Below are 27,870 nucleotides of genomic sequence, written 5' to 3'. Positions count from 1 at the left end.
AAATTTTGTCAAGCAAAAATAGTCTTTATTCAAATTTAATGGAAACAGGGGTCACTATACTTTTGCAAGACGGGGAAAAATAAAATTAAAAAAAATTCTTTTCTTTTCTTTTAATATAAAACAATATAATCACAATACCAGAATATGGAACTCTACAGTTTATTTCCTATGGTTACTGCAGGTGTCAATTTTCCTCAACTGTGCTATTCACAACTTCGTTAAGTCCAAAAGTAGGAAACCAAAGTGGCAGGAAACTGAAGACTTAGCACTTTCACTAGTGGTGTACATCACAGGGCGGCAATCCAAGGGCAAAATGGCTGAGCTCACCACACCTACCTATGCCGTTGCCAGTCCAGCCTGAAAGCCGTCCAGGCTCCAAGCTCCTGGAGGCCAGACCAGGCCTGGAAGCCAAGGCATTCTGGATATTCTACTGTGGGCCGTGAGTAAAGGGGGTTGGTTCATAGATTTTTTTTCAGTCGAGCAGGAAGGCCTGGTGCCAGGAGGCTTTACTGAGAGGAAGCACTTAGATTTAACAATTATAGACACACCATTAGGGGGGTTAAAAATGTACAGCAGTGACGTAGGTTCTACTTCAATCACCTGTGCTACGGCTACCAAACATGTACAAAAGACTCCTCGGGTAGTTCCAGCTGTGGTCGTAGCCAGTTAGGATCTCGAGTGGGACCTAGATCTAGACCGGGACACCGATCTTGAAGCAGACCTGGATCGGGACTTGGATCGAGACCGGGTTTTTGAAGCGGACTTTGATCTGGAGCGTGATTCCGACGGGAGGTTTGGTTTTGATTTGGAATTAGATCTCGATCTGGATCGGGCCTCGGGCTTAGGCCCAGCATTCTCACTCTCCCCCCGGCCTTCCCTCTGACCAGGTTCGGACTTGCTGTGTTCTCGCTCCTTGGACACAGAGCGGGAAGGCGACCTGGACTGGGAGCGGTCGGTGTCTTCCTTCTTCTTCTTCTTGCTGCTGCCTCCTTTGCTGTCTCGCTTGCTGCTGCGCTTCCTGCTCCGCTCACTCTTGCTACGGGAGCGGCTGCGGCTGCGGCTCTGCTCCCGGCTCCTCTTCCTGCCCTTCCTCTTGTCCTTGCTCTTGCTGCGTGAGCGGCTGCGGCTGCCGCCTTTGCTGCGTGAGCGGCTGCGGCTCTTGAGGAGGCTCTTCTCCTGACTGCGGCTTTTCTCCTTGCTTCCGCTCCTACTCCCACGCTTCCCTTCCTCTACCCTCCTCTCCTGACTCCGGCTCCTACTTTTACTCTTACTTTTGTGCCGGCTGGGACTGCGGCTCCTGGGTTTGCCAGAGCTGTCGTTGTTCTGGATCTTGTCTTCAGCGTGGTCTTTACTCTTGCTGCGGCTCTTGTTGACACTGCGGCTGCGGCTACGGCTCTTGTCTTTGCTGGGGCTCCTGCTTTTTTCCTTCTTGCGACTGCGGCTCGGGCTGCGGCTTCGGCTTTTGCTCCGGGAGTGGGAGCCTGACCTGAGGAGATGGGAGTGCTTTGTGAGTCACAGCGATCTTGACTTCATGCTAATCAGATGAAAGACTAGAGGGGGCTGGACACTGGTAGCTCACACCTGTAATCCTAGCTGCTCCGGAGGCTGAAATCTGAACGACTGTGGTTCCAAGCCAGCCCAGGCAACAAGTCCATGAGAGACTCTTATCCTCAATAAACTATGCAGAAAAAGCCAGAAGTGGCATTGTGGCTCAAGTGGTAAGAGTGCTAGCCTTGGGCAAAAGAAATTTAGGGATAGAGCCCTGGCCTAGCGTTTGAGCCCCAGCACTGGCCAAAAAAAGACTGGAGGGGAAGTGTGGAGCTGTATCCTTCACTGGGATGCAGGACTACACTGGCCAAGGATTGCTCTATGCACATCAATTCTAGAGTGGAGCTAAAAAGGCTGGGACTAAGAGGGTGGGTCACTGGGCAAGAGAGAGAAAGAGAGAGAGAGAGAGAGAGAGAGAAAGAGAGAGAGAGAGAGAGAGAGAGAGAGACAGAGAGAGAGAGAGAGAGAGAGAGAGGAGAGAGGAGAGAGAGAGAGAGAGAGAGAGAGAGAGAGAGAGATATGAGGTAAAAGTGCTCCTGCTGACCTCCTCGTGCGGCAGGGCAGACCCACCTGGATCGGGACCGGCTCTTAGAATGACTGCTTTTGCTGCTGCCACTTCGGCTTCTGCTCTTCCGGGAATGTCTACTTCGAGAGCGGGACCTGGTGGAGAAAGATTTTATTTAATTAACATTTTTTGTGTGCTGGTCCTGGGGCTTAATTTAGGGCCTGGGCACTGTCCCTGCACTTTTTTGCTCAAGGCTAGTGCCACAGTTCCACTCCCGCTTTTTTAGTGGTTAATTTGAGGTAAGAGCCTCACGGACTTTCCTTCCCAAACTGCAATCTTTAGATCTGACTCCTGACTAGCTAGAGTCAATACAGGTGCTCAGTCAGCTACTGGCACCTGGCAGGGGGCTAGCTAACTAAGCCAACCATTCCTTCAATCAGAACTAGGCCCACTGCTGTGTCCAGGACCATAGAACCAGTTTCCCACACACATGTGGATGGCTCCCCTGAAACTTCCCAATTCAAACCCCAAACTCTGACTTGCCCCTAGACCTGACACCTTTTATCACTGGGTTCCTAACTGTCATCTGGGCCACTATGATTTACTCAGTTTATCATAAATGTCCTCTACTACCTCTCTCTCTACACAGTGGCGATGCTGCCTCTGTGTGCTTTGTAGTCTACCCACTTCCCCTTTCTGGCGCCTTGAGAGAGCTTCCCAATTCACCTTTCTGCAAGCACTCCTGCCCTTTACCTCTCCTCTCTGGAATGTCTCCCCCCCCTCCCCCCGCCCCGTACTGGGGCTGGAAAACAGCTTGGTGCTTTCACCTGGCATTTTTACTCAAGGCTGGCATTCTACCACTTGAGTCACATCTCTAATAGTTTTTCTTTGTACTGTCTTAAACCATTGACATACTAATACTACAGACTCTTTTGGCCACTTTCTACTTGGGAATGACTGATTCCAAGTGGAGGGTAGTATGTAAAACAAAATGGGTGAAGGAAATCTCACTGTAACAGGGACAGAAATGATCACCGCTTCTTGGTGCTGTTTCTCTGAAGCCTTCTCACAGAAAGTCTAATTCTTATCTTAATCAGACCTGACCAGAGGTAATTTCCAGCTTGCAGAGAGTTTAGGGAATAAGGTCTCACACTTCAGCAATATCAAGAAGAAACAAACAAATCAATCCAGTGCGGGTAAATATTTAAAAAGCTAAGAAAATAAAATGTCATGGGGAAGAAAGGTGGTGGGGCAGGTCCAGACTAAAGAGACTTTGCAAACATGATTGGATTACATGGAGTCTATCAAATCAGGGAAATATTAATTCAGCTGGAGCAGTAGGTGATTGACAGGATGGTGTTCTCAGGTGAGAACTTAGTACCCTTTTAAAATTAGTACCAGTATTAGGGTTTAAATTTAGGGCCTCACACTCTCAGCTTTCTTGCTCACAGCTGGATATCTACCACTTGAGCCACACATCCAGTCTAGCATTTTGCTAATTAACTGGAGATGAAGTCTTGAGGACTTTTCTACCTGGACTGGTTTCAAACTATGACCCTCAAGTCTTGGCCTCCTGAGCAGTTAGGATCACAGACATGAGCCACCAGCATCTAGCCTTACCATCCTTGGACACACATGCTGAAGTGTTCAAGAGTAGAGCATGCAGAGCACCAGTAGCTCATGCCTGCCTGGGCAGAACATCTGAGAGACTCGTATCTCCAATTAACTACCAAAAAGCGAAAAATGGAGCTGTGACTCAAGTGGTAGAGCACCAGCTCTGAGGGGAGAGAGAGAGGGAAAGTAGGAGTGGGAGAAGGAAGGTGGGAAAGGGAGAGAGAGGGAGGAAGGAGAGGAGAGGAGGGGAAGAGAGGGAACAATTAGGGGACAGCACTATGAGTTCAAGTCCCAGGACTGGCACGTATACAAGAGTGAAACATTGTAATTTTTACAACTCTCTCTCAAATAGCACAGAAACACATCCATGCGCACGCACATGTGGAAGAGAAAGAAAGGAAAAATACTATTAAAGCCAGAAGGTGGGGCATACGGGTTTTCATGAACTGGTATTTCAACTTTTATGTTTCAAAGTGACCACAAGAAAAAATATGGGGAAGTAGTAATGTGCAGTGACACAAAAAAACCAAAACCAAAATACAGAGAAGACTGAAGACAGGAGCTAATCTGAAGGGTTCCCAAAGACCACGACAACACCTTCTAAGCATTAAAAGACTGTAACGAGCGGGTGCCTGTGGCTCACGCCTGTAATTCTAGCTACCCAGGAGGACCCTGAGGTTCAAAGCCAACTCAGGCAGGAGAGTCTGTGAGACTTCATTTCTAGTTAACCAGTAATAAGCTGGCTGAAGGCGTGGCTTAAGTGGTTCATTGCTAGATCAAAGAAGTGGAGCACCAGGCTGAGTTCAAGCTCCATTATGGCAAAAGAAAAAAAAAGGCACAATTAATATTCATGCATATATCACCTAGATATGAAGCAGGAGGATGTACTAAGTACTATCAATGAAGTAGTCTATTGAGACTACAGAACATATCGGGGATCGGCTAAAAGAATGAGTTAAACTTTATGATAATGATGCGCTCAGCATGATCTAAAATGGGATAGTCTTTACAATGACCCTGTTTCTTCAAAATTAATCCATAACAGGCTCCTACTCATTCCTATCTCTAGCCTTCAGCATGCTTTTGTCTCCCTTCTCGGCCCACCATCTCCAGCTTTGCTTTTTGGGTTCAACATCTATGACACGTGATAGTCTTCAGTTTAGGTGTGCTAAGTGTACTTCCTTCAAGGAACCTATGATTGTGGCAAGCCTCTGCCTACTGCCTTTCTCCAGTGAAGGAGGTGTCAGGCGTCTTCCCCAATGCTTCTTAGCCTATTGGCAGAGCAGCTACCCAAGAAAATAAGCTCTTCACTCCTGAGTATCTGGTATATTTGGGAGAGTCAGCAATACTCTCTCCATGGGTTCTCACCATGTGTCCGTGGTCATGTGTGCATATCAGCTTATGATCAGTCCCCAGAAAGTGTGAAAGGTCACTGATTTCTGTCTCAGAGAAAGGACTTTACTTCTATCAATACTTGTGACATAAGAGATCGGGAGCTTTACAAACAAATGTTCAGGACAAAGTTCTGAGTTACTGAACCAGATGGAATTGTCCTATTGATAACCTGACAGGGGAACATTAGTGAGGATCTGTGCTCATTAACAAGCAGTGACAACACATAGACAGTATCCACAGTACCTTGAGCGACTCCGGCTCCTGGAGTAAGACCGGCGCCGTCTAGAACCTGGCTTGTCTTCAACTAATCTGATTTTTCTGCCATTAACTTCAGTTCCATCCAACTTTTCCAAAGCTCTTTTCATATCAGAGTAAGATACAAACTCAATCACCCCTTCGTTTTTGCGTTCCTTGTGAGCATCTGCATAGGTCACTTCTCCTGCCTGACGCATATAATCCTAAGGAAGAAAAAAAATCCTTGAATATATTAGGATATATTTTCTTAAAACATTTAAGGCAATCATGGAGGCTGAAATTTTCTTTTCTTTTACAAAATGGCAGCTTTCCTCCCACCAACCACCCATTCAGGTTCTTTATAGCACTGGGCATTAGTTAAGTGATAGACTGTAAATAAGTTAGATTGAGGCCAGTCCTGACCTCAAGATCTTCCTCCCAGCAAGGATTCCAGATGTGCCACCATCATCCCAGCAAGGTAAGTCTTTTTACCTGTCATACTCTATGTCCATGTTGGAAAACATACTCATAAAGTGTAAGCAAATCCATAAAGAGATTATGAAATTATCATAAGAACAGTTATCTTTTTAAAAAATTTTCTTTTATGCTGGTCCTGAGTTTTAAACCAGGGCCTGGGCTCTATCCCTGAGCTTATTTTACTCAAGTCTAGAGTTCTAACACTTGTGTCACAGCTCACTTATGCCTTTTCCTGAACAGTTTATTGGAGATAAGCGCCTCACAGTCTTTCCTGCCTAGACTGGATCTTGGTTTCCTGAGTAAGGTTATGATGTGAACCAACAATATCTGGCTATATTTTATAACCTCTTTGGAGCCAGGCGTTGGTGGCTCATGCCTATAATCCTAGCTATGCAGGAGGCTGAGATTTGAGGATCACGGTTCAAAGCCAGCTGGGGCAGGAAAGCCCGTGTGACGTTATCTCCAATAAAACCACCAGAAAACCAGAAGTGGCACTGTGGCTCAAGTGGTAGAGTGCTCTTGAACCTGAATATACTCATTCGACTAAAGACAACTTACTTATTGGTAGACTAGTCAGGTTGCCTAAGCTATCCAGTTTAAGATAGTAAGTATTCCTTCTTATCAAGGTTAAACAATACTATACTCAGAAAATGAGCTGCAGTGTACAGTAAAGCAACAGTAAACTTCCCATCCATCTATCCATCCATCCATCTATCCATCCATCCATCTATCCATCCATGGAATTGAACCTAGGCCCTCATAAATGTTAGGCTTTAACACTGAACTACTACTACTTCTACAACTGTGGACCTTAACTTTTAACACCAAAAATTCTTTCAGGGTAAATATTCCCTGAATAAGAAATCTTACAAAAGAGGGCTGGGAAGTTGGCTCAGTGGTAGAGTGTTTGCCTTGCATGCCTGAGGCCCTGGGTTCGACTCCTCAGCACCATATAAGCAAAAAGAAAAAAAAAAAGCCAGAAGTGGCACTGTTGCTCAAGTGGTAGAGCGCTAACCTTGAGGGACAGCACTCAGGCCCAGAGTTCAGGCCCCACAACTGGACCAAAAAAAAAAGAAGTCTTACAAAAGAAAATGAGCTAGACAGTCAATATCACCCATGAGGGTGTATGCTAGAAGCTGACATAACTTATAGCTTGTGTTTCCAGTAACATAGTGGTGCCCCCACTTCCTCCCTTTGTAAAAAAAAAAAAACACCCTATCATCTCCTTACAACATTATCTACAGAGGAAAGCTTCATGTAATGAAACGTTGTGATGGGCAGTCCTGCCAGGGTGAAGGCTGATGTCTCTGTACTAGTTGTCTTTCACTGAACGATTTCGCCACTGCACTAGTGAGGCTTTCAACATGCAGCGCCCATTACATTCTGCCAATTCTTGGCCTGCATGAAGTTACCTGTTTCCTAATCTTATTCCTGCCCAACCTTACCCCAGAAAAGTTAATGAGGCCCAAACCTTTAAGTCTTGCCAGCTGCACCGACTTGACAAATTCTCCACAATAAGTCTGTACTCTGTGCGGGTAGGAGGGCCATATTTATCTCGGCCACTTCTTCTATAACCATATCCACCTTTGGAAGGTTCGAATACGTATGATTACTTTAGTGGAGGCAAAGGAAAAGAAGACACAGCACATATTCCCCATAAAATATATTACTTACTCCCCCACCCCAAATTTAATTTAACTCTAGCCCCACCCTTAATTCTAAACTAGATTTCAAAAAAAATCTGAGTTAAACATGAACATTAAATTTACAAAGTTGTAAGTATATATATTAATATTTACATTTAAAATTAACATGCATAAAAGTATCAGAAAGTTTAGAAATAAACAAATTACTAAATCAGTTACTGTTGCTACTCACAGTGATTAAAGTTTTTGTCAATATTTTAAACGAAAAAAAGATTGTCAGGCACCTATTTCAGTTAATCCCATCTGTGTCTAACCCTGGGGTCCTCACCACCCAGGCCTAATGGGGGAGGGTGCGGTCGTCACATGGCTTCCTGTTTTTGGTCAGCCAAGGGCCACAAAGGTTCAAAGAGCCACGCATGGAAAGGTAACCCAAGGTCAGCAAATGGAACAGGCAGTCATCTTAGCCTCAAAGGATTCTTTTAATTAAAACATTGAGGTCTTTGTTAAATCTATGTTAAACAATTGCATTACAGAGAAAAAAAAACAACACAAACACATCATTAAACATATTTGTAAATATTAAAACAATCTCATTTAGTAAAAATTAAACATTATCAAAGATATTTAATTGCAATTTGACATTTAAAAGATACAAAATTTATCAAAGCAATGTCTTATAAACATCAGTATATTTAAATATAACATTAATTAATTCATTACTTAAAAAATTAGCATTTAGTAACAAAGGCACATCATGGACACAAATATGTCCTTTAAATGCTTACTGCGTCCAGAACCGTAACTGCCGTCTCGCCGTGGGCCACGGGCATGCTCAACAATTACTCTTTCACCACAAAGGTCTTTGCCATTGAGTTCATAAACAGCATCATCTGCATCACGCAGATCATCAAACTCCACAAAACCATACCTACAAGAGAGCAAACAAAATCACAATTGGCACCCTTTTGACATTCAAGTTCTCTAACACAAGAGAAATCAATGAGGTTCATGCTTAGCATAGATTAGCTGGGGTTTGCAAACTAAGGGTCAGCTTTCTGAAACTGCTTTACTTTGTGCCAAGAGACATTATAAGGCTTCTGTAAGACGACCCTCACTTTCTAGCAGGGGGCGGGCTAGGCACGTTTCGCATCTGCAATCACTTCTGGAAATGCTTGGCTTAAGATACACTATTAGAGCCCCAGAAGATCAAGTATTTGCATTTGTTCTTTCAACATATCATATAAAAACATACTCTTTTTTAGCTCTAAAAGTGGTATCTTAGACAATAAGTAGTCCTATACTCAGCTTGGAGTAACACCATAGGCAAAAATCAGTCTCTAAAAGCCCCTCTGTGAAAGAAAAAAAAATGTTCCTGTTTCTCTAAACAAATTAGTCATAAGTAAATTAACTGTTCTAGAAGTTAATGGTTTAAAAAAACAAATCTGGAGCTGTATGCTGGTGGCTCACACCTGTAATCCTAACTACTCAGGAGGCTGAGATCTCAGGATTGAGGTTTGAAGCCAGCCTGGGCAGGAAAGACAGTGAGACTCTTATCTCCGATTAACCACCAGAAACCAGAAGTGGAGCTGTGGCTCGCTCAAAGTGGTAGAGCACTAAACCTTGAGCAAAAGAGCTCAGACAGCATCTAGGCTCTGAGTTCAAGCCCCACAACAGACAAAAACAAACGAACAAAAAACAAACCTGGAGCTATTTACTTCCCCATGAAATTTCAAACTCAATTCCCTAAAGTTTTGAATAGGCTGAACCTATATGTAACTACACAAATTTCCTTACAAAGCATTGCTAGGAATTTTCCAGCAGAGATGATGGTTTACCACACACGAGGAAAAGAACCCTCAAATCCTATTAGCTCCTACTAAATAGAGTATAATTAAGCAAAGCACGACGTTTACAAGATACTGGAGTCTCTTAACTCCTATTCCCTGCAATGGGAAATAGAAAATGTTTCTTTGGTTTGCTCTAAAAAAAAGCATATCCTTGTGATTATATGATTATTATTTTGGTGGTGGTACTGGGGTTTCAACTCAGGGTCTCCAGCTTGCTTGGCTTTCTTGTTCAGGTGGTGCTCTACCACTTGAGCCATGCTTCCAGCCCAGCATTTTGCTGGTTATTTCAGAAATGGAGTGTCACTCTTTTTTTTTTTTTGGCCTGGGCTAACTTTGGATCACAATCCTCTAGAGCTCAGCCTCCTGAGTTAGAAGGATTACAGGCTTGAGCCACTAGTGTCTGTAATCCAAATGTCTGTACGGATCCTACCTAATCACAAAAGAAAGCTACAAGCAATTTCTTTACACTGACAAAGTCTATACAGAGGCAAAATGTGTTCCTCTCCATGAAAACACACTGATACTAGATACACTACTTGCCCAGGGGTTCATTCTGCCTGCTACTTCAGTCCCCCCCCACCCCTTTTTGAAACAAGGATCAACTGAGGACTAGTCTTGAACTTGCAATCCTCATCACTAAGCAACTTGAATGTTCAGATTACAGATGTGCACCACCATGCTTGACTACTGAAGTTTCTTGAGTATGTGACAATACTCAATATGTGCTGACAGAACTCAGATTGCTGACATTTTCCTTTACTAAAGAGTTCTTTTCCTACAAGAATCTCTCAAGGTGACAAGGTGTAGGTCACAGTCCCTAGAGGGTTCTTTATAGTAAAATGCCTGAGTGTCACATAAACTTTTTAGTCACTGAATCTCTACTCTAGACACACCTGGTTATCTTAAAGAAGTCCTTTGCAGAAACAGTTCAGAAGTCATCTGGCCCAATTCATGGGCTGTGAAGTATCTTTAAAACAGTTTCCTGATTCATAGGCCAGAATTGTGGAGAACTTTAAGAATGATTTTGAACATCTGACAAGGTATCTGAACAGGTAAGTGTCTCCAAGTCCCTCTTGCTATGTTATTATTTCCAGAGGTTAAAAAAATTTAAGAAGCAAAACCTAACTACCTGATTCTGGTTTATTTTTGGTCTGTCTATGATTTATTCAGGTAAATCATAAAATGCCAAAAGGAAAAAGTGTAATTGTCAAGACCTGTTGGATAGTTCTGTCCATACAATCACTGGGCTCGGCACCATGTGACACCAAGTTGAGGAATGAATGAAACAATGAACAGAGAATGGACATAATGAAATGGCCTCCCTCCCTAAAGGGTACCCAGAACTCATGTAGTGGGGTCAGAACAGCACTGATTCCTGAGGAGTAAGCACATGCACCACATAGTTGGGGGTTATAAAAATCAGGGATGGCATAATGCAAGGCCCCTAAGCTCTGCAGGGCAACTGAGAGGGAAAGCTCAGTTTTTGCAGATGCTTCTGCCAGACTCAGGTCATCCTGTTCCAAGCTGACAGGCAGAACTCATTCTGACTTTCAGGAAAAGCACCGAGCCCAGGAGCAATCACTGAAAAAGAAGAACTCACACAGACATACCAATCTCAACGAGCAAGGTTGAAGCAAGGCATAACTTGTCAGTAACACTTTCCTGAGTTGCCAGAGGAAAATAGTCCCTGCTACCTTTTCCTAATACTTGTTTTAAATTCCAACAAATTGGTGACTCGGTAGCTAAATTTAAGATGGGGATAATCCACGTCACTTTATTAAAACAGCTGATATAAATGTCCAACTTATTTCACAGAAAACATTTCGGCTACTCCTCTGTGAAAAGCTGCAGGTCAAGGATCAACCAGGCATCCTATTGCCACTTCTCTCTGCCACTGGCATGCTGAGTAGGTACAGAGGATGAAAACAGCCAACTCCCACACAAGAAACCATACCTGGTAAGAGACTCCCATTCTGAGAGTAAAGCTAACAGCTGAGTGTGTTGTTGCTTCTACCAAATTACCATTTACTTAGGTCGGCTTTCCTCGAATAATTCTAATGGACAGGTCACCCAAGTAAGGCAGGAAGACCAGATTGACAATAACAAATATCAGCTAGCATTTATTAAGTAATCTCTTATTTCAGACAATGTTATTACCATCTTATTTGATATTTGTAGCACACAAGATCCAGGAACTAGTGTCCCTATTTCCTAAGATGAGAAACTGTATAAAGAACTTGCATAAGAAACCCAGCAGAGCTGGCATTAAAAGTCTCTGTCTGAAATCAGAACTCATAACCATTAAGACAAAAGGCACAAACACAGACTGGGCTCTCATCCTAGTTCTGTGAGAAACTAACACTAAACAGTGCATTTAAGGATTAAGAATCATTTTACTTCTTTGGGCAGTTTATTTATGAATGAAAGAACTACACTACATATCTCCAAGTTTTCTTCTAACACCCAAAGCATGGCAGATAAGTAATAAAAATTTATTTATAATAAAAATTTATACTTTGGCTTAAGGAGGTATTTGTGTGTATGGGTGTGTGTGTGTGTGGTATACTGGGACTTGAACTTAAGGCCTAGATGCCAACCCTTAAGCTTTTTCATTCAGGGTTGGTAGTTCACCTGAGTGTAGCCCCATATCTAGTTTTGTGGTGATTAGAGATCAGAGTCTTATAGACTTTATTGCCCTAGCTGATTTCGAACTGTCGTCCTCAGATCTCAGCCTCTTGAATGTGTAGCTAGGATTGTAGGCATGAATCACTAGGTTAAATCAAGGATGGCTAAACTCCAGAATTTGGCAGGATGGGCAAAAAGGGTAGCAACAAAGGTACTGGGATGAATCAAATTTCTACCATGTACTATGGTCTCAGTATTTGTTTTATTTAATCATTTTAATAGTCCTTGAGTTGAATTTTAGTTCATTCAGGAGGTAAGGCTCTTTCTGGTAACTAATACCAGAGTCCTGTAAAAATCAACTTAAATGCCCTTTTAATGCTTTGTAGCAAACTAACATGAAACTAGCTTCTTTTCTCAAAAACTAGTCTTTTTTGAAACTTTTGTCTACGTATAGGAGCAGTGGGACAAAATGCATACATGGATGTTTATACACAATTATATGCATGAATACAGATCTCTGGAGGGACCTGTGAATAAGATTCCCAAAATACAACCTGAGAGCTAAGTGTATGACACCCTTCCTTTCTTTACTCTATTAAAAACAAACAATGCCTTTCTGTAATTCTAGTATTAGAAGAGAATGAAGAAATCAAGGAGAATGAATCTAAGACAAAACTGTAAAGCCCCTACACAGTAGGATTGATAAAACCAAACCAAACCTCGAAACAAAAGCCTCCCCCCCACCCCCCACCCCGAGCATGACTCAAGCTTACTCTTAGATGACAGTCTTCCCAGCTTTCTCCATGATATGTGACAGAAAGCAGGACTTATTAGGACATGTAGGGTACTTTTATTTCAACAGCACACACAAAAAAAACCTCCCCTCCTCTAGTTACTGTTATTGCCTCTCCCCAAAGTTCCTCTGGTTCTGCTCACAGGACAAATTTAAGAGCGAGGAGAAAAGTAAGTTGCTTCCACTTTCCTCATTAAAAACAAAACAAACAAAAAAACAAAAAAGAAAGCATCATGATTCTGACCAAGTCAAGAGAGGTACCTGGATATCACAGAGTAAAAGCCATGTTGAATTCTGCGTGTTATCCCAGTTCATTTTGGGGGTGGTACCAGGGTTTGAACACAGGGTGCCTTGTGTTTGCTAGATAGCTCTACTGCCAGGCTACCCCCAGCACCTTTCTGAACTGGCCTTTTGTGTGTGCTGATACTGGAACTTGAACAAGGCCCTGTGCTTTTGCTTTACTTGAGCCACAACTATACTTCTGGAGAAAGTTTTGTTGGTTAAGTAGAGATAAAAGATTCTCACCATTTTTCTTGCCCAGGCTGGCTTTGAACTGCAATCCTGAGATCTTAGCCTCCTGAAAGTTAGGATCATAGGCATGAGGTACAAGCACCACAATCCATCTATGTTAGCTTCCTGTAATAGCTAGGATAACAGGCACCACCATGACCAGCTCATTCAAGGTCTTGAGAACATTTCTACTGATATCCTCCCAATGTCAGCCTCCCAAGCAGCTAGAACTATCAGCCTGAGCCATGGTGCCAGAGTTTAATTTTTTTGAGACAAGGTCTCACAATATGGCTCAAACTGACCTTGAACTTGCTATATAGCTCAGGCTGGCCTCACTTGATTCTCCTGCCTCTGCCTTCTGGGTACTAGGATTACAGATGTGTGCTACTATGCCTGGCTTTAAGTCAGCTCTTATACTCCGTGCAATGCTATATCTAGTCTTCCTCAAGATGCCACACTTGATACACTGCTCAGGTTATCTATCTGACATAATTCTAGCAAGGTACAAATGGAATGACATGTTTTCAAACCAAGGTACTCCAAGACTTTAAGGAATGTTAAATCCGCTTCATCCGAGAATTATCATTCAAGCTCATATTGCTGCCAAATAGGCTGTCTCTGATCCTAATACCTGACACAAATAGTCCCTCAACCACTAGGCCTGCAATCTCCTTTCTAAGTTCTCCTGAAGAGGATGCAGAGTTTACTCCACCCTCATCAGAATGACTTTAAGGCACCAAAGCCATTCTTTAAATATCCTCACTGAACTGATCAGAGGACTAGAGGATAGGAACATCTGAGCATTGATGGGTACGGCTTAATCTGGAGATGGGCTGACTGGGCAGGGGTGTGTGTGCTCACAACCTGAACCTGTAGGGAGTGGATCTGAGGAGCAGGGAAAGCAAGCCTCCATGCGTGTGACTATGGTCACCCACCAACTGCTTACCGAGGGGCATGCCTTGGATGTTCTCTCTATAAGAAAAATGTGCCCCTTTCCACGGTGGATCTCTGCTCACCTTTGTCCTACAACTGTGCCACATGCTTTTCTTTGTATGTGGACATGAGAGTCCTCAGTCAACCATCAGCAGGATGTGAGTTTTGTTTTCCCAATGTGGTGAGCCATTCCCACATTCACTCATTTTTCTTGTAAGAACCGAACCTCTCCATGGCTGGTCAGGATTAGGGATGTTGCTGTAGCCAAGGAAAAATTTTCATCTGTTGAAGTTAACCCACGGGGTGGCTTGGACCCTCAATCTAGAGCCAGTAGCACTGTATTTTAAGGGCAGAGCCCTTAAATCTGCCCTGAAAGAAATGGCATTCAGTGAACAAGAATCAAAACAGCTTTCTTTCAAAGCACTCAGTGTTGGTCCTACGTTTCAGCCAATTTGGTCATACCAGGTGAAAAAGGACACATTGGCAGGACAGTAATAAAAACAGCAAGTGTTGCTGTCTGTATAAAGTGCTTAGAAGCCTGTAGAACAAAGACAGGTCTGCAACCAACTACTTTGCAGGTGAGGCCAACTCAGACAAATGCTTGTGAACGAGAACAGTGTGACTGCCTCAATTTCACAAGGCTGTGACATCCAGGGCACTAGTGGTCAGGCCCTCACAGTAGAATTAATCAGTGTTACGTTGACTGCTTAGGATCAGTGATCACGGTTGCAATCTGACTTGCCCAGTAACAGAAGGGTGCTTGCAACCACAGCTGGAAGCTACCACATGAGGAGGCTCCTGAGGTCCTTTCCTATGTTGAGACAGGAAGGAGACTGCTCTGGGCTTTCTGGCCTCCCTTGCTGTCGTCTCAGAGGTGGGAGGGCCCTCAAGGCCACCTGGAGAAGGTGGATGACTTACCCGTGCTCACTGAGTGGCAGAGCTGGGGTGCGACTTCAGGGCTCACCATTACCCAGCCTGGGGCTCTTTCACGTCGGCAAACTGGCAGTTCCCGCACACCATGAGCTCTCTGATTAGAGCTAGTGTGGATTCCTGGTCTGCAAACGGTTGGCCACAGCTCAGTCTGCACTTGATCTTTCCCCACCTTCAAAGAAGAAAACCTACCTCATGATTTCTCTTTTAGATCCTCTGATGATCTAATTTCCTTCCAATAACCTTGATTACTCCTCACTAGCTACTGCCTGAATCTATTGCCAAGTTCTAAACTGCTTTTTGCTGGGTCTACCTGCTAGAATTTACATCATTCTATGCTATAGCTATTTTAGCCAACTTCTTTACACTATGGCAGGGAAAACCAGCTGCCAAATCATCTTTTAAAGCTTAGAGGTCTATAATTCTTAAATCTCTCTTCTTGTTACTCTCTAACAAGTTGAATCATTTTAACTTTCTTCCTTCCTTAGGCTTGAGAATTACCTGGCAGGAAGCCTCAGAAACTTGCCTGACTCTCTTTTTAGCACTTCTAGTCAAGTTCGTTTTTCACAGCAATGATTTTGTGGCCTTTTGAGATTTGCTCTTTTTTTTTTTTCTCTTGTCAGTCGTGGGGCTTGAACTCAGGGCCTGGGCTCTGTCCCTGAGCTTTTTCACTCAAGGCTAGTGCTCTACCACTTTGAGCCACAGCTCCACTTCTGGTTTTCTGGTGATTAATTGGAGATAAGAGTCTCACTGACTTTCCTGCCTGGGCTGGCTTTGAACCGAGATCCTCAGATCTCAGCCTGAGTAGCTAGGATTACAGGTGTGAACCACCAGTGCCTGGCTCATTTTTCTTTTAAACTTATCTTCTCATTAAATTATGAGGTCTGCTGGGTATTTAAAAAGTGCCTGGCACGTAGTGAATAATTTATCCATAGTATCTCACTCATTTCTCATAACTAATATGATGTATTATTTCCACTCACAATGAGAAAACTGAGGTTTTTTAGAGGCTATTTTTTCAGTCAAGAAGGTCACCAGTGGTGGAGCTGGATTTGACTTTAGCTCTAAACCACAAGTCCCCATGCCTTTTAAAGGCCGATGACTTCTCCTCATCCACAGTCCTGAATATAGTTTTTTTTCACTTAATAAACACTGCTGCGTGACTTAATGATAATCTAACCTCAGATAAGCCAGGTTGCAGTACAGTTTTTGATACAGCAGGGTGAAGTCTCCAGAGAAAAAAAGAACATGATCTTGGGGCAGGTGAAGCACCTCTAAGCTGGGGATATGTGACAACCAGGTTACTTTCACTCTTGTCTTTTGGTTCCCATTAGCCAGTGTCAGCCATCTGGTCCTTCCGAAAACATGTGTGGGTTCAGAACATAACAGACTAGAAGAATAGAGGAAAAATAAGATTATTCTGTGCAATCCCCATTCTAGAGGTCCCACATCAACCCCTGGAGTCTGTCTGTGGTTCTAAGAATTAGACCAGCACAAAATTAGATGGGGCTAGCTGACATGATGTTCATTCAGACATAAATGGACACTAACAACATAATGTACTCAAAGATGAATTTACTTTTGCAACAAATGGTGACTGGAACCAAAATGTAAACATGAATAGTGGGAGAAAAAAAATGTGCCATAAGTATTGGAACATTTACAGACTTTCAACTAAGGTGATTGCAGCAGAAACTGGATGATATACAAGATCTCTCTCTTTTTTTTTTGTGCAATTAATGGGGCTTAAACTCAGGACCCTATGCTCTTGCTTGGCCTTTTCACTCACAGCTGACACTATCACCTGAGCAACATCTCCAGTCTCATGGACTTTTCTGCCTCAGCTGGCTCTCAGCCTTAGTCTTCAGATTTCAGCCTTCTGAGTAGCTAGATTGCAAGTATGAGCCAATGGCATCAGGCCTGATTTAACTTTGAAAGATTCCAAACCATGAACATGATTACACCATGCCACTGTCCTTCTTCAAGTTTCTTTGTAATAACTATCCCTATTTTTGAATATCTTACTATAATACCAAGCATAATGCTATATATCATATAACTTTCACAACTCTGAGGTTTACTGATACCACATGCTGATACTGCACACACGAAGAACTAAGACTTAGAGCAGCTGAGTAACTTGTAATACTTGGATTCTTCCAACGCACACACTAAGTCCTACATTCCACTATACACTATACATTCCACTATACACCAAATCTAAGAAGCAGTCTGTAACACCAGTTTGAGAAACACGAACTCCAGGAGCATAGAAAATTAGTTTCATCAAGCTGTTTACATTTATTCTCTACTAATCTATTATTGGGACTAAACCTATAAATGGATTTTAACAGTAGTCCATGGAAAGATAAAGGTAATTATCATTAAGAAACCTGTATCCCAAGTGGATATTAACTACTGGAACATTCCACTTTATATGTAAAGAACTGTAGAATTGTGATTTTTTTAAATCACATAGCATGTGATAATTTTATTAGCATTTTGTTAAAAAGAGACCTAAAATATACCTTAGTTGGGGTATAATAAAAAGTAATGAAATTCTGGGGGGGGAACCCTATATCACAGTAATAAGAATATAAACACACACAAACATATTGGCTAGAAAATTAAACTCATAACTCTTCTTTCTCAAATAAACTGTTCTAGTTTAGATATGATGTGTCCTTCAAAGACCACATGTTGAAGACGTAGCCCCCAGCTGGCACGGGTCATAGAGATCTGATTGGTTTATGAGGGCTCTGATCCACTCCTGGATCCATTTACTAATAGTTATAATTTGACAGCATTATTGAGAAGTAGTGCAAACTTTCAGAGGTGCTGCTGAATTGGAGGAAGCAGGTCATTGGGGGTGTGGATCTTGTCCCTGGTCCCTTTTTCCTGTCCATAGACCTACAGCAATGGAGTCAGCCAGCCACGGACTGAAACCCTATATACTATGAGCCAATATAAATGTTTTCTCCTCTTAACTGATCTGCTCAGGTCAATGAAAAGCAACCAATACATGAAGTAAACCATTTGTTGAAAAACAAAAACAAAAACAAGAATAGAATGAGGAAGAAAAAAACAAAAGCTGATGGTATTGAGTCTACACTGCACTTAACAGCTCATCTCTAAAGGAATATTCATACACTGGTGGGAAAAAATCAGAAACAATGATCTAGAAATAATTTCCCCCTCCTGCCCAGTAGTAGAGAGCAATCTACTATCAGATTTACACTTGTACTACACTGTAACTGCTCTAAAAGCCTTTGTACAACTTGCTCCAACCATCCAAAACATTTCAAAAATTAAGAGGACTCTGGGTTTGGTTCCCAGCTCCACTCCTCCAGCATCCCCAAAAGACTAAGTCTGCTAAGCAATTTCACTTTTACTAGTCTCTCACCATATTTGTATCCTACAAAATGGAACTACCTTGAAAGCAACATTATTTGTAATTAGTTGTATATCAAACAAGCATAATTGTAACTGCCACAACAAAATGCATAATTTTTATATTTTAAATTCAACATGGCTATATTCTTTAAGATGAGAGGACACATAATCTCTCATGTACATTTCAATTTTCTGATTCTTACTAACACAAAGGGTAAGTGAAATGAAAAAGTCTCACCCACAAAAGGAATCAACACTGTATCACACCTGAGACCACACCAAAACTCAGGAAGGCTCAATTACAAACCAAGAACAACCTTAAAGAACTCAAGATATGAAAGCCACATTATTAATTCAAAATACAATTTTTGGGATTAAAAAAAGAACCATAGTTGCTGGGTGCCAGTGGCTCACATTTGTAATCCTAGCTACTCAGGAGGCTGAGATCTGAGTATCATGATTGAAAGCCAGCCTGGGCAGGAAAGTCTGTAAGACTCTTATCTCCAATTAACCATCAGAAAGCTGGAAGTGGCGCATATACCCCTACTTACTAATATCAGACTAATACTAGCAGACAGTATAACCCAATTCCACACCAAAGCTACAAAGCCCATTCACACTCACATCTAAAATAAGAGCAGGTTGCCAGGTGTTAAAGTCACATAAAGATTATGCCTCTGGGACCATCTTGGCTGTGCACACATCCTTCTTAACTGCTTCTGGGCAGCAGTGGTTTCTTCTTTTAGTTTGGTTAAAGATGCCACTCTCCATGTTATTTGTTGGGGATGAATTCTCCCTGAAATTGGCCAGTTCACCATTTTAATGACCATTTCTAATCACCATTCATTCCTGCAGGCTGACTTCAAAGCTCCTGCCTTTATTTTTCCTTTCTAGGACTTGAAGGCTTCTGATCATGAAGGCCCTTTGTGGCATATAGACCTAAAGACATGGTTGGGGACTGGAAGAATGCCAAGTATCCTAAGTGTTTCCTCAGGTATCACCTGTAGCTCACAGACCTCTAGCCTGGATGACTTTCGTTCATCTCAGAAGAGGGATGTCCTGCAGTGCCTTTCCTCAAAATATGGACATGCAAATCTGGAGCAAGATCAATCATGTACCTTAGGATGTTCTAAGACAAGGAGCCCTAGGAGTGACAGAATTCAGAGAATGTGTACGGGGGTACATTCTACCCTAGTCAACCCACCAAAGCCACCACCACCTTACAGCTCTTTAAAGAGCTGTTGAGAGGAGGAAGATAATCACTCTAGCAGTCACAATCCACTTCAAGGCCAACATTAAAGAAAGGACCATGTGTGTCACTTTTGGCAATAACTTGTCAACTAGATGGCAGGGTCAGAATCTATCCAATGAACAGGCTAAAGCACCCAAACTACTCTCTCACTCTTGGAGGCAGGTGCTCCAAGGACAGAACTCATCCATCTGGAAGAGATCAAAACCATCATAATCGGGGCTGGGAAGATGGCTCAGTGGTAGAGCGCTTGCCTTGCATGCCTGAGGCCCTGGGTTCGATTCCTCAGCACCACATAAGCAAAAAGAAAAAAGCCGGAAAGTGGCGCTGTGGCTCAAGTGGTAGAGCGCTAGTCTTGAGCTGAAGAGCTGAGGGACAGTGCCCAGGCCCAGAGTTCAGGCCCCATGACCGGACCCCAAAAAAAACCAAAACACAAAAAACCATCATAATCATAGCCTAAGTGAAGCTGACTGCCAATGTCAATGATAGCTGTCAACAATGCATTCTGTAACCTTGAGCCCATCACTTAATCACTCAAGCCTCAGTTCCCCCATATGCACAAACGGGGGACACTTGTTTGTAACGTGATTTGATGTAGCAGTTGAAAAATAAAGTACACAAACGTATGTTATTAATATTTTCTGTATTTTAGGATCTCAGTGGTAGCTTACCAATGTAAAATTACCACTGTCAACAGCATTCTCTCAGATGGATGAAGCAGCTCTTTCTGAGGAGCTCAAAGTACCATTTTTTAGTGCAGGTTCCCTAGAGACAGCCCAAATACAGAGAAGCCAAACCCTATCATTCAGTCTATATTTTGTTTTGTGTTTGTATTCTTTTCCCCTCTATTCTTCTATCTCCCTCCCTCTCCCCCTTTCATCTTCTTTCTTTCTCCCTTTTTCTTTGTGCCTGTACTGGGGCTTGAACTCAAGGCCTTGTGCTCTTGCTTGTATTTTTTAGTCAAGGCTAGTGCTGAATCACTTGAGCCATACCTCCACTACTGGCTTTTTGTTGGTTAAATGGAGATGAAAGTCTCACATACTTGCTTGCTGAGCTGGTTTCAAACCTAGATTCTAAGATCTTAGCCTCCTTGGTAGCTAAGACTACACGTGTGATCCACCAGTATTGGCTTACATACAGTTTTAAATGAAAAAAAAAAACAAAAAATTATTTAAAAACTTACAATCCTAGTTCACAATTTTGAAAAATAGAATTTTTTTAAACATGGCAAGTGAAAAAAATCACTAGGAGGTAATGGAAACCCACAACTAGAAAAATACATGATTGTATATGTGCTTTTATTTTGAAAGTGCACTTTCAGGAATCTGTTCAAAGGCAAAAAAAAAAAAAGTGCAAAGATTTTACATAAAAAAATTCACCATTGGGGCTAGGAAGGTGGCTCAGTGGTAGAGCACTTGCCTTGGATGCCTGAGGCCCTGGGTTCCATTCCTCAGCACCACATAAGCAAAAAGAAAAAAGCTGGAAATGGCGCTGTGGCTCAAGTGGTAGAGCCCTAGTTTTGAGCTGAAGAGCTGAGGGACAGTGCCTAGGCCTGTCAGAGTTTAGGCCCCATGACCCCCCAAAAAATTCACCATTGTTCTATAGGCATAAGATAATGAAAACAAAAAGAATTTAAATGTCTTTCAACATGGTTTTAGGAATGAACACATTAAATAGCGTTTATATGTGAGAACACTTATGTATCCATTAAAAAGCAGATTGTAGATGCTGTAGATATAGGTCAATTAATAGTAGAGTATTGGTATGAGGCCTTGGGTTTGATCCTAAGCACCACAAAACAAAAGACAAAAGACAGAAATCTTGGAGGTAGAAGGAAGGACATCTTCTGACAAAACAAAAAACAACCAAGCTTTTGGCAAATCAGATAGGTTACCCGAAGTCTGTTTAAAGAAAAAATGAGGCTGGGTGCTGGTGGCTCACATCCTGTAATCCTAGCTACTCAGGAGAGGCTGAGATCTGAGGATCACAGTTCAAAGCCAGCTTGGGCAGGAAAAGTCTGTGAGACTTTTCTCTCCAATTAACCACCAGAAAACTGGAAGTGGTGCTGTGGCTCAAGTGGTAGAGTGCTCGCCTTGAGCTGAAGAGCTGAGGGACAGCACCTAGGCCCAGAGTTCAAGCCCCATGACCAACCAAAAAGGAAAAAAATAAAAAAATAAAAAGAAATAAATGGAAAAGGGGTAATGTACATGTCCAAAGTTTACATGTGAAGAAAAGTTAAATTAAACCCTGATCAAAGTGATCAAAGTAGAGACAATGTGATCTCTGAATGGCTTTTGTCCCTTATGTTAACACTTGTAATAAACATATAGTTATTAAAACTGGAAATAACACATGCTATTTTGAAGTTAGAATACAACTTAAGAGTGTTTTCAATCTTAACTACATATAAGCAATTGTTCAAACCTTTTTTAAAAAAGAAAACTGGTTTAATTCCTTTCTAGTTATAAAATTAATGCAGAGCCAGATGCTTTATTCTTCTAATATGGACTCCAATGCTTGGTACGTGCAGGTCTAAATGGGACATTATTTCTAAGGCTAGTAGAATGGCATGTGAATACAAAGGTGGCTGATAGATTTTCTAACTGTAGTGTTTATTTTTATAACATTGTCATAAAAATGATAAAGCATTTATCTGCCATTTGATAGTGGCCCATAACCAGAAACTAACCAGAAACCAATAACCTGGGACATTAATTCAACTTCCTTTACAGGAAAAATAAAAAGAACAAGCTCCTGCTGGGTGCCAGTAGCTTATGTCTGTAATCGTGTGTACTTAGGAGGCTGAGATCTGAGGATCACAGTTTGAAGCCAGCTCTGGGAGGAAAGTCTATGAGATTAGTCACCAAAAGGTTGGAAAGCTGAGCTGTGGCTCAAGTGATAGAGTGGTAGTCTTGAGCAAAAAAAGCTCAGGGACAACACCTAGGCTCTCTGAGTTCAAGCCCGTGGACTGGCAAAACAAACAAACAAACTAATGACTAACAACTGAACAAGCTCTTATTAAGGATCAGTAAATAGAAAAATACCTGTGTAGGTTATGTTATTTGCAGAAATTCTTCTCAGCATAAGGGCCACCAATACTTAATAACAATAAGGACACAGAACAATGATCTGATTTACTCAAAAAATAAAATTATATTTATACATACATACATATATATATAGTCAAGGTACATAGTTTTTTTTCTTTTTGGTGTCAGTACTAGAGCTTGAATTCAGGGTCAGGGGTCTGTCCCCTCAAGGTACTTGAGCCACAAGTCCACTTCTGGCATTAGGAGTTAAGTCTTGAGGCCTTCCTTGCCCAGGCTGACTTTGCACAGCAATCAACAGATCTTAGCTTCCTGAAGAGCTAGGATTACAAGCCTAAGAGATACTGGTGTCTGGCTCAAGGCACATACTTCTTGAAAAAAATTCCTCATAATACTTAGATAAAAGTCCAATTAAACAAACCAGAGTATCACCTGAGAATCTAGCTATCCACAATTTCACTGTTATATGAAATTTATCACCATTTCCTTTAGTCTTTTTTGTTGTTGTTAGTCACAGGGCTTGAACCCCGAACCTGGGTGCTGTCCCCGAACTCTTTAATTCAAGGCTAAAGCCCTACCACTTTGAGCCACAGCTCCACTTCGTTTTCTGATGGTTCATTGGAGATAAGAGTCTCAAGGACTTTACTGCCAGAGCTGGCTTGGAACTGTGATCCTCATATTTTAGCTTCCTGACTAGCTAGGATTACAGGTGTGAGCCACCAGTGCCCAGCTTTTCTGTTTAGTTTCAATCCAGGGCTTTAGCCCACTTAAAACACACACATCCTGTAATAATTTGGGGGTTTACTTCCTTATCTCTTAAGCAGGCAAAATGATCTTAATATGTTGTAAATTTTATTCATTAAAGTGTAGGAAAGGGGCTCAGTGGTAGAGCACTTGCCTTGCATGCCTGAAGCCCTGGGTTCGATTCCTCAGCACCACATAAGCAAAAAGAAAAAAGCCAGAAGTGGCGCTGTGGCTCAAGTGGTAGAGTGCTAGTCTTGAGCTGAAGAGCTGAGGGACAGTGCCCAGATCCAGAGTTCAGGCCCCATGACCGGACCCCCCCCCAAAATAAATAAAGTGTATAAACATCTATAACTGAAACCATAAAATATTGCAACAAAAGCATACTCTGGTGAAAAAACCCTTACACAATTTAAGATGAAACTAATCTATTAATAAAGAAAGCCAAGTCATTAAAGCCAGTGAAAGCTACACAAAGCTGAAAAGCTATAGAGATACAAATAGTGTTATTTCCTTGACACACTTCTAGGATTCCCTTTGCAAAGCCTTTCCCTCTTCTCCCCATTGTGGCTTCTATGTTCTAAGTTTAAAAGGCAGAAATGTAGACCCTAGTAGAGGATCTAAAGCTCTCTATATAGCTCTGGAAGATCTATTTAATGTTTGTTGTCTCTAAGAGAATCATCTATCTATAGAAAACCTATCTATAGAAGTACTGTAAAACAAAAGCAAGTTAGTTGTCTTATGAAAGAAAATGTACCTCTTCTCCACATCCCAAGATAGTCTATAGAATCTTTCTGGAACACTAAATCTCCTTTGGAAAGTTCATCTACTTCTTCATTTGTTCATTTTCTATTATACAACCATTTTATATCTTTTCTAATTCTAAAATTTACCAACCAACCATCAGTCTATATAACACCTACAGATACAGCTTACAAATTCAAACTCTTCAACAATTCTTCAATTCATCTAAATATGCTCTGGATACTAGCAATCACAATCCAGGTAATTTTTTTTTTCTGTTGGTCATGGGGTTTGAACTCTGAGCCTGGGCGCTGTCCCTGAGCTCTTCAGTTCAAGGCCAGCACTCTACCACTTTGAGAAACAGCTCCACTTCTGTTTTCTGGTGGTTTACTGGAGATAAGTCTTATTGACTTTCCTGCCGGGGCTGGTTTTGAACCATGATACTCAGATCTCAGTCTCCTTAGTAGTTAGTATTACAGGCATGAGCCACCAGCACCTGGCCAACCTAGGTATTTGCTAAGATGCTTCTCTGAAAGAAGATTCACTGTTTCCAGGTTTGGAACTATAAACTTATGCACACAGCTGAATTGTGCTATCTTTTCCTTTTGTTCTTACTTTTTCCTTTCAGACTTCCCTGCATCTAGTTCAAGCAGTCTCCACTTGAACTACATCTTCACCAGAAGTAATTTTTCTTTGCAATGTTCCCAGATCATACAGTGTGCCATTTGGTGATTCTAATACCTGCCTTGAATATCTGAAATGATTTCCCATCCCTCATTTTAACTTTTACTTACAATGATGGATTTAATGTATCTCATGTTTTGTAGTGAATGTAAATGTAAGAACGAATAGTTTCTAAAGATAAGACTCAATATTTCAGGTTCTCACAGTTCACCATGTCCTGAGTAGCTCAATTCTACCCTCCAGAGACAGCCTCTTAATTCTTTTTTTTTTTTTTTTGGTCAGGTGTGGACGGCTCTAACTCTGGGCCTGCGTGCTGTCCCTCAGCTCTTCAGCTCAAGGCTAGTGCTCTACCACTTGAGCCACAGTGCCACTTCTGGTTTTCTGGTAGTTTATTGGAGATAAGAATCTCTTGAAGGCTGGGAAGGTGGCTCAGTGGTAGAGCGCTTGCCTTGCATGCATGAGGCCCTGGGTTCGATTCCTCAGCACCACATAAGCAAAAAGAAAAAAGTTAGAAGTGGCGCTGTGGCTCAAGTGGTAGAGCACTAGCCTTGAGCTGGAGAGCTGAGGGACATTGCCCAGGCCCAGAGTTCAGGCCCCACAACTAGACCCCCCCCCCAAAAAAAATTCTTGGACTTTCCCGCCTGGGTTGGCCTTGAACCGCAATCCTCAGATCTCAGCCTCCTGAGTAGCTAGGATTACAGGCGTGAGCTACTGGTGCCCAGCTCAGAGTCTCTTAATTCTTACTCATGAACTTATAATAATATAAAATCTTTAGTAGTTGCTCTGGTTTACTATCAAATTCCTAGATCCTTCATGAGGCTCAATCCAAGTTAGATTATTTCTTCCAATTGTTCCTTACTGGACCGTGTCATCACTAATTACAACATAAAAGTATTTCCAGATACATTACTCAAGAGCAGACTGAGTTATTCAATGATTATCACTATTATACTAGTCCTTAGAAAACATATCTCATCAAGTATACTTTGCTATCAAACACTAACAAGCTAAGATGCCTCCTTAATGACCAGCCAAATCTCCATCATATAGTTCTTTACATCTTCCTTTCCCATGTGAATGAAACTCAAAAGTAGTAGAGCTGGGATATTTGACTTAGGCCTACCTAGCTTCAAAGCCCATGTTTTTTCTGCAAGTAATTCTATCAACCTACTTGGACTCTGACAAAAATAAAAATAAAAGTAAAACCCTTGGGGGTATAAACTCTCAAATATATGATAGGTGTCACAGTGACAACCCTCCACTTTAATATAGTCTTTAATAAGTGAAAATGCTATCGTACAAAATGAGCAATTTTCTAGGCCTTTTATACTATATCACTTTTCACAGTAAACATTTTATTGAACTTGTTTTCAGTAAGGTGATTCTTCCTAATCATCCTTTCCAAACGGCTTTTAAAACAATTTTGTGCAACTTACACTAACATCTTTCTTAACCTCTCAAGTGACAGCTACTAATAGAAGAGTAAAATCTGGCCATATCAGACCTGTTGCAAAATATTCTTTCTCTAGAAAATATTCCTCTTACACGCAAAGCTTAATATCCTGAATATTCTTCTTAGGTTTCTGAAATTTTCAATCAATGCCTTCCAAGCCCTAACATTTCCTCGTTACTACTGCTCCTCATTGAGGATCTTCTCCAGGCCTGAAACCAGTAGCCCCTACTGGGTCTATTTTATTGAAGCAGAAGATAATACAAGAACAGCTCGTCCTAGGGAGGGATTGTTTGCATTTCGAGACGTGATCCACCTTCACTAACGCACACATTAGCTAGATGGCCACTATCCTCTAACAAAATTCTACGACAGCAAAGCAATTTTCCTTTTTTGTTTGTTCCCAAGCTGGAGAACAGAAACCACAGCATGGAAACTCAGCCTGGACTCTTCCAAGATAACGAGCTAAGACTTCACTCTAGCACAGGGAACGGTGAAGGCTTTCAACGCGGCAAGACGATACTTTGGAAACTGTCACTACTCTAGTCCAACTGCAATCTCCCGCCCAAAAAAGTGTGGCACATGGCAAGCCTAAAAAAGGGCCTTCTCCTTCCCTCAGAGCTTCTGTACCCCGAGAAAGACTCGCGGAGACCGTCTGATCCACCGGGCTGGGAAGAGGTGAAAGTAGTAGGAAATCCTGTCTGTTTATTTCCAGCAGCCTTCTGAGCGGGAAATGTCGGTCTCGGAGACACTCCAGGCCTCGGTCCCGGGACCCAGGCTTCCCGGACGCCGGGAGACCCAGTCCTAGTGGGGCTTCCTTCTTCGGGTCCCGCTCAGTCCCCGCCACCTTTCCCATTATCCCTCCTTCCCCGCCCGCGCAGGCGCAGTGGGAGCGGGCCTACCCGCGCCCCCGAGGCGCGACCATGGCGGAGCCAAGCAGGCCCGCAGCGACTTCGCGCGGGGCGCCCTCCCCTCCTACGGGTCTCCGGGGCCTCCCGCCAACACCAAGGCCCGGTCCCCTCGGCCGACCCCGCTTCCGCCCTCCTCACCCGTTCTTCAGATCCACCTCCAGGATCTTCCCGTAGCCCTTAAAGAAGCGCTCCACATCGCGCTCCCGGGCCTGGTAGCTCAGGCGGCCGATGTACACCCGCGGCATCCCGGCAAAGGCAGTGGTGACTGGCCCCGGCCCCGACCCCCCCTTAGGTGGCGGCCGGAGAAGCGAGAACGCGGCGGCGGCGGCGGCAACGGGCGGGCGGCGGGACGGACGCAGCTGAACCCCGGCGACGTACGCGAGCACGCAGCTCGAGAGCGCGCGCCTCGGCTTTCCCCCGCCCTACCCGCAGGCGAGGGTAACGGGAGAAAGCGCGCGTTCGCTTCCCGCCCGGCTAGGTCTGGGGGCGGGCCCTTCCCGGGGGCGCGCTGGCGTGGGGCGGGGCCCAGGCGATCGACAGTGTCGCCCGCGCTCTCGCACGTCTTCTCGCGAGTTCTGGCGCCGGCACCGCCTT

General features: G+C 42.8%; 1 protein-coding gene across 2 annotated transcripts; it reads right to left on the bottom strand.

The window, feature by feature from the left end:
* Positions 1 to 27,870, bottom strand: Srsf4 (serine/arginine-rich splicing factor 4). Of its 2 annotated transcripts, none has more exons than XM_013034555.1 (6): positions 27,415 to 27,870; positions 8,205 to 8,347; positions 7,245 to 7,357; positions 5,306 to 5,520; positions 2,119 to 2,208; positions 1 to 1,486 (listed from the first exon to the last, which is right to left on the bottom strand). In XM_013034555.1, exons 1-6 carry the CDS (start codon positions 27,519 to 27,521, stop codon positions 667 to 669), a joined length of 1,488 nt encoding a protein of 495 aa, XP_012890009.1. In that variant the 5' UTR covers positions 27,522 to 27,870; the 3' UTR covers positions 1 to 666. The 2 variants fall into 2 exon arrangements, with proteins under 2 accessions (XP_012890009.1, XP_012890016.1); XM_013034562.1 differs by lacking the exon at positions 27,415 to 27,870 and adding an exon at positions 7,704 to 7,895 and having other exon boundaries at positions 8,205 to 8,273.

The sequence above is a fragment of the Dipodomys ordii genome, unplaced genomic scaffold (assembly GCF_000151885.1).
Source record: "Dipodomys ordii isolate 6190 unplaced genomic scaffold, Dord_2.0 Scaffold6, whole genome shotgun sequence".
Taxonomy (NCBI): domain Eukaryota; kingdom Metazoa; phylum Chordata; class Mammalia; order Rodentia; family Heteromyidae; genus Dipodomys; species Dipodomys ordii.
This window is presented reverse-complemented; position numbering and strand designations above follow the sequence as displayed.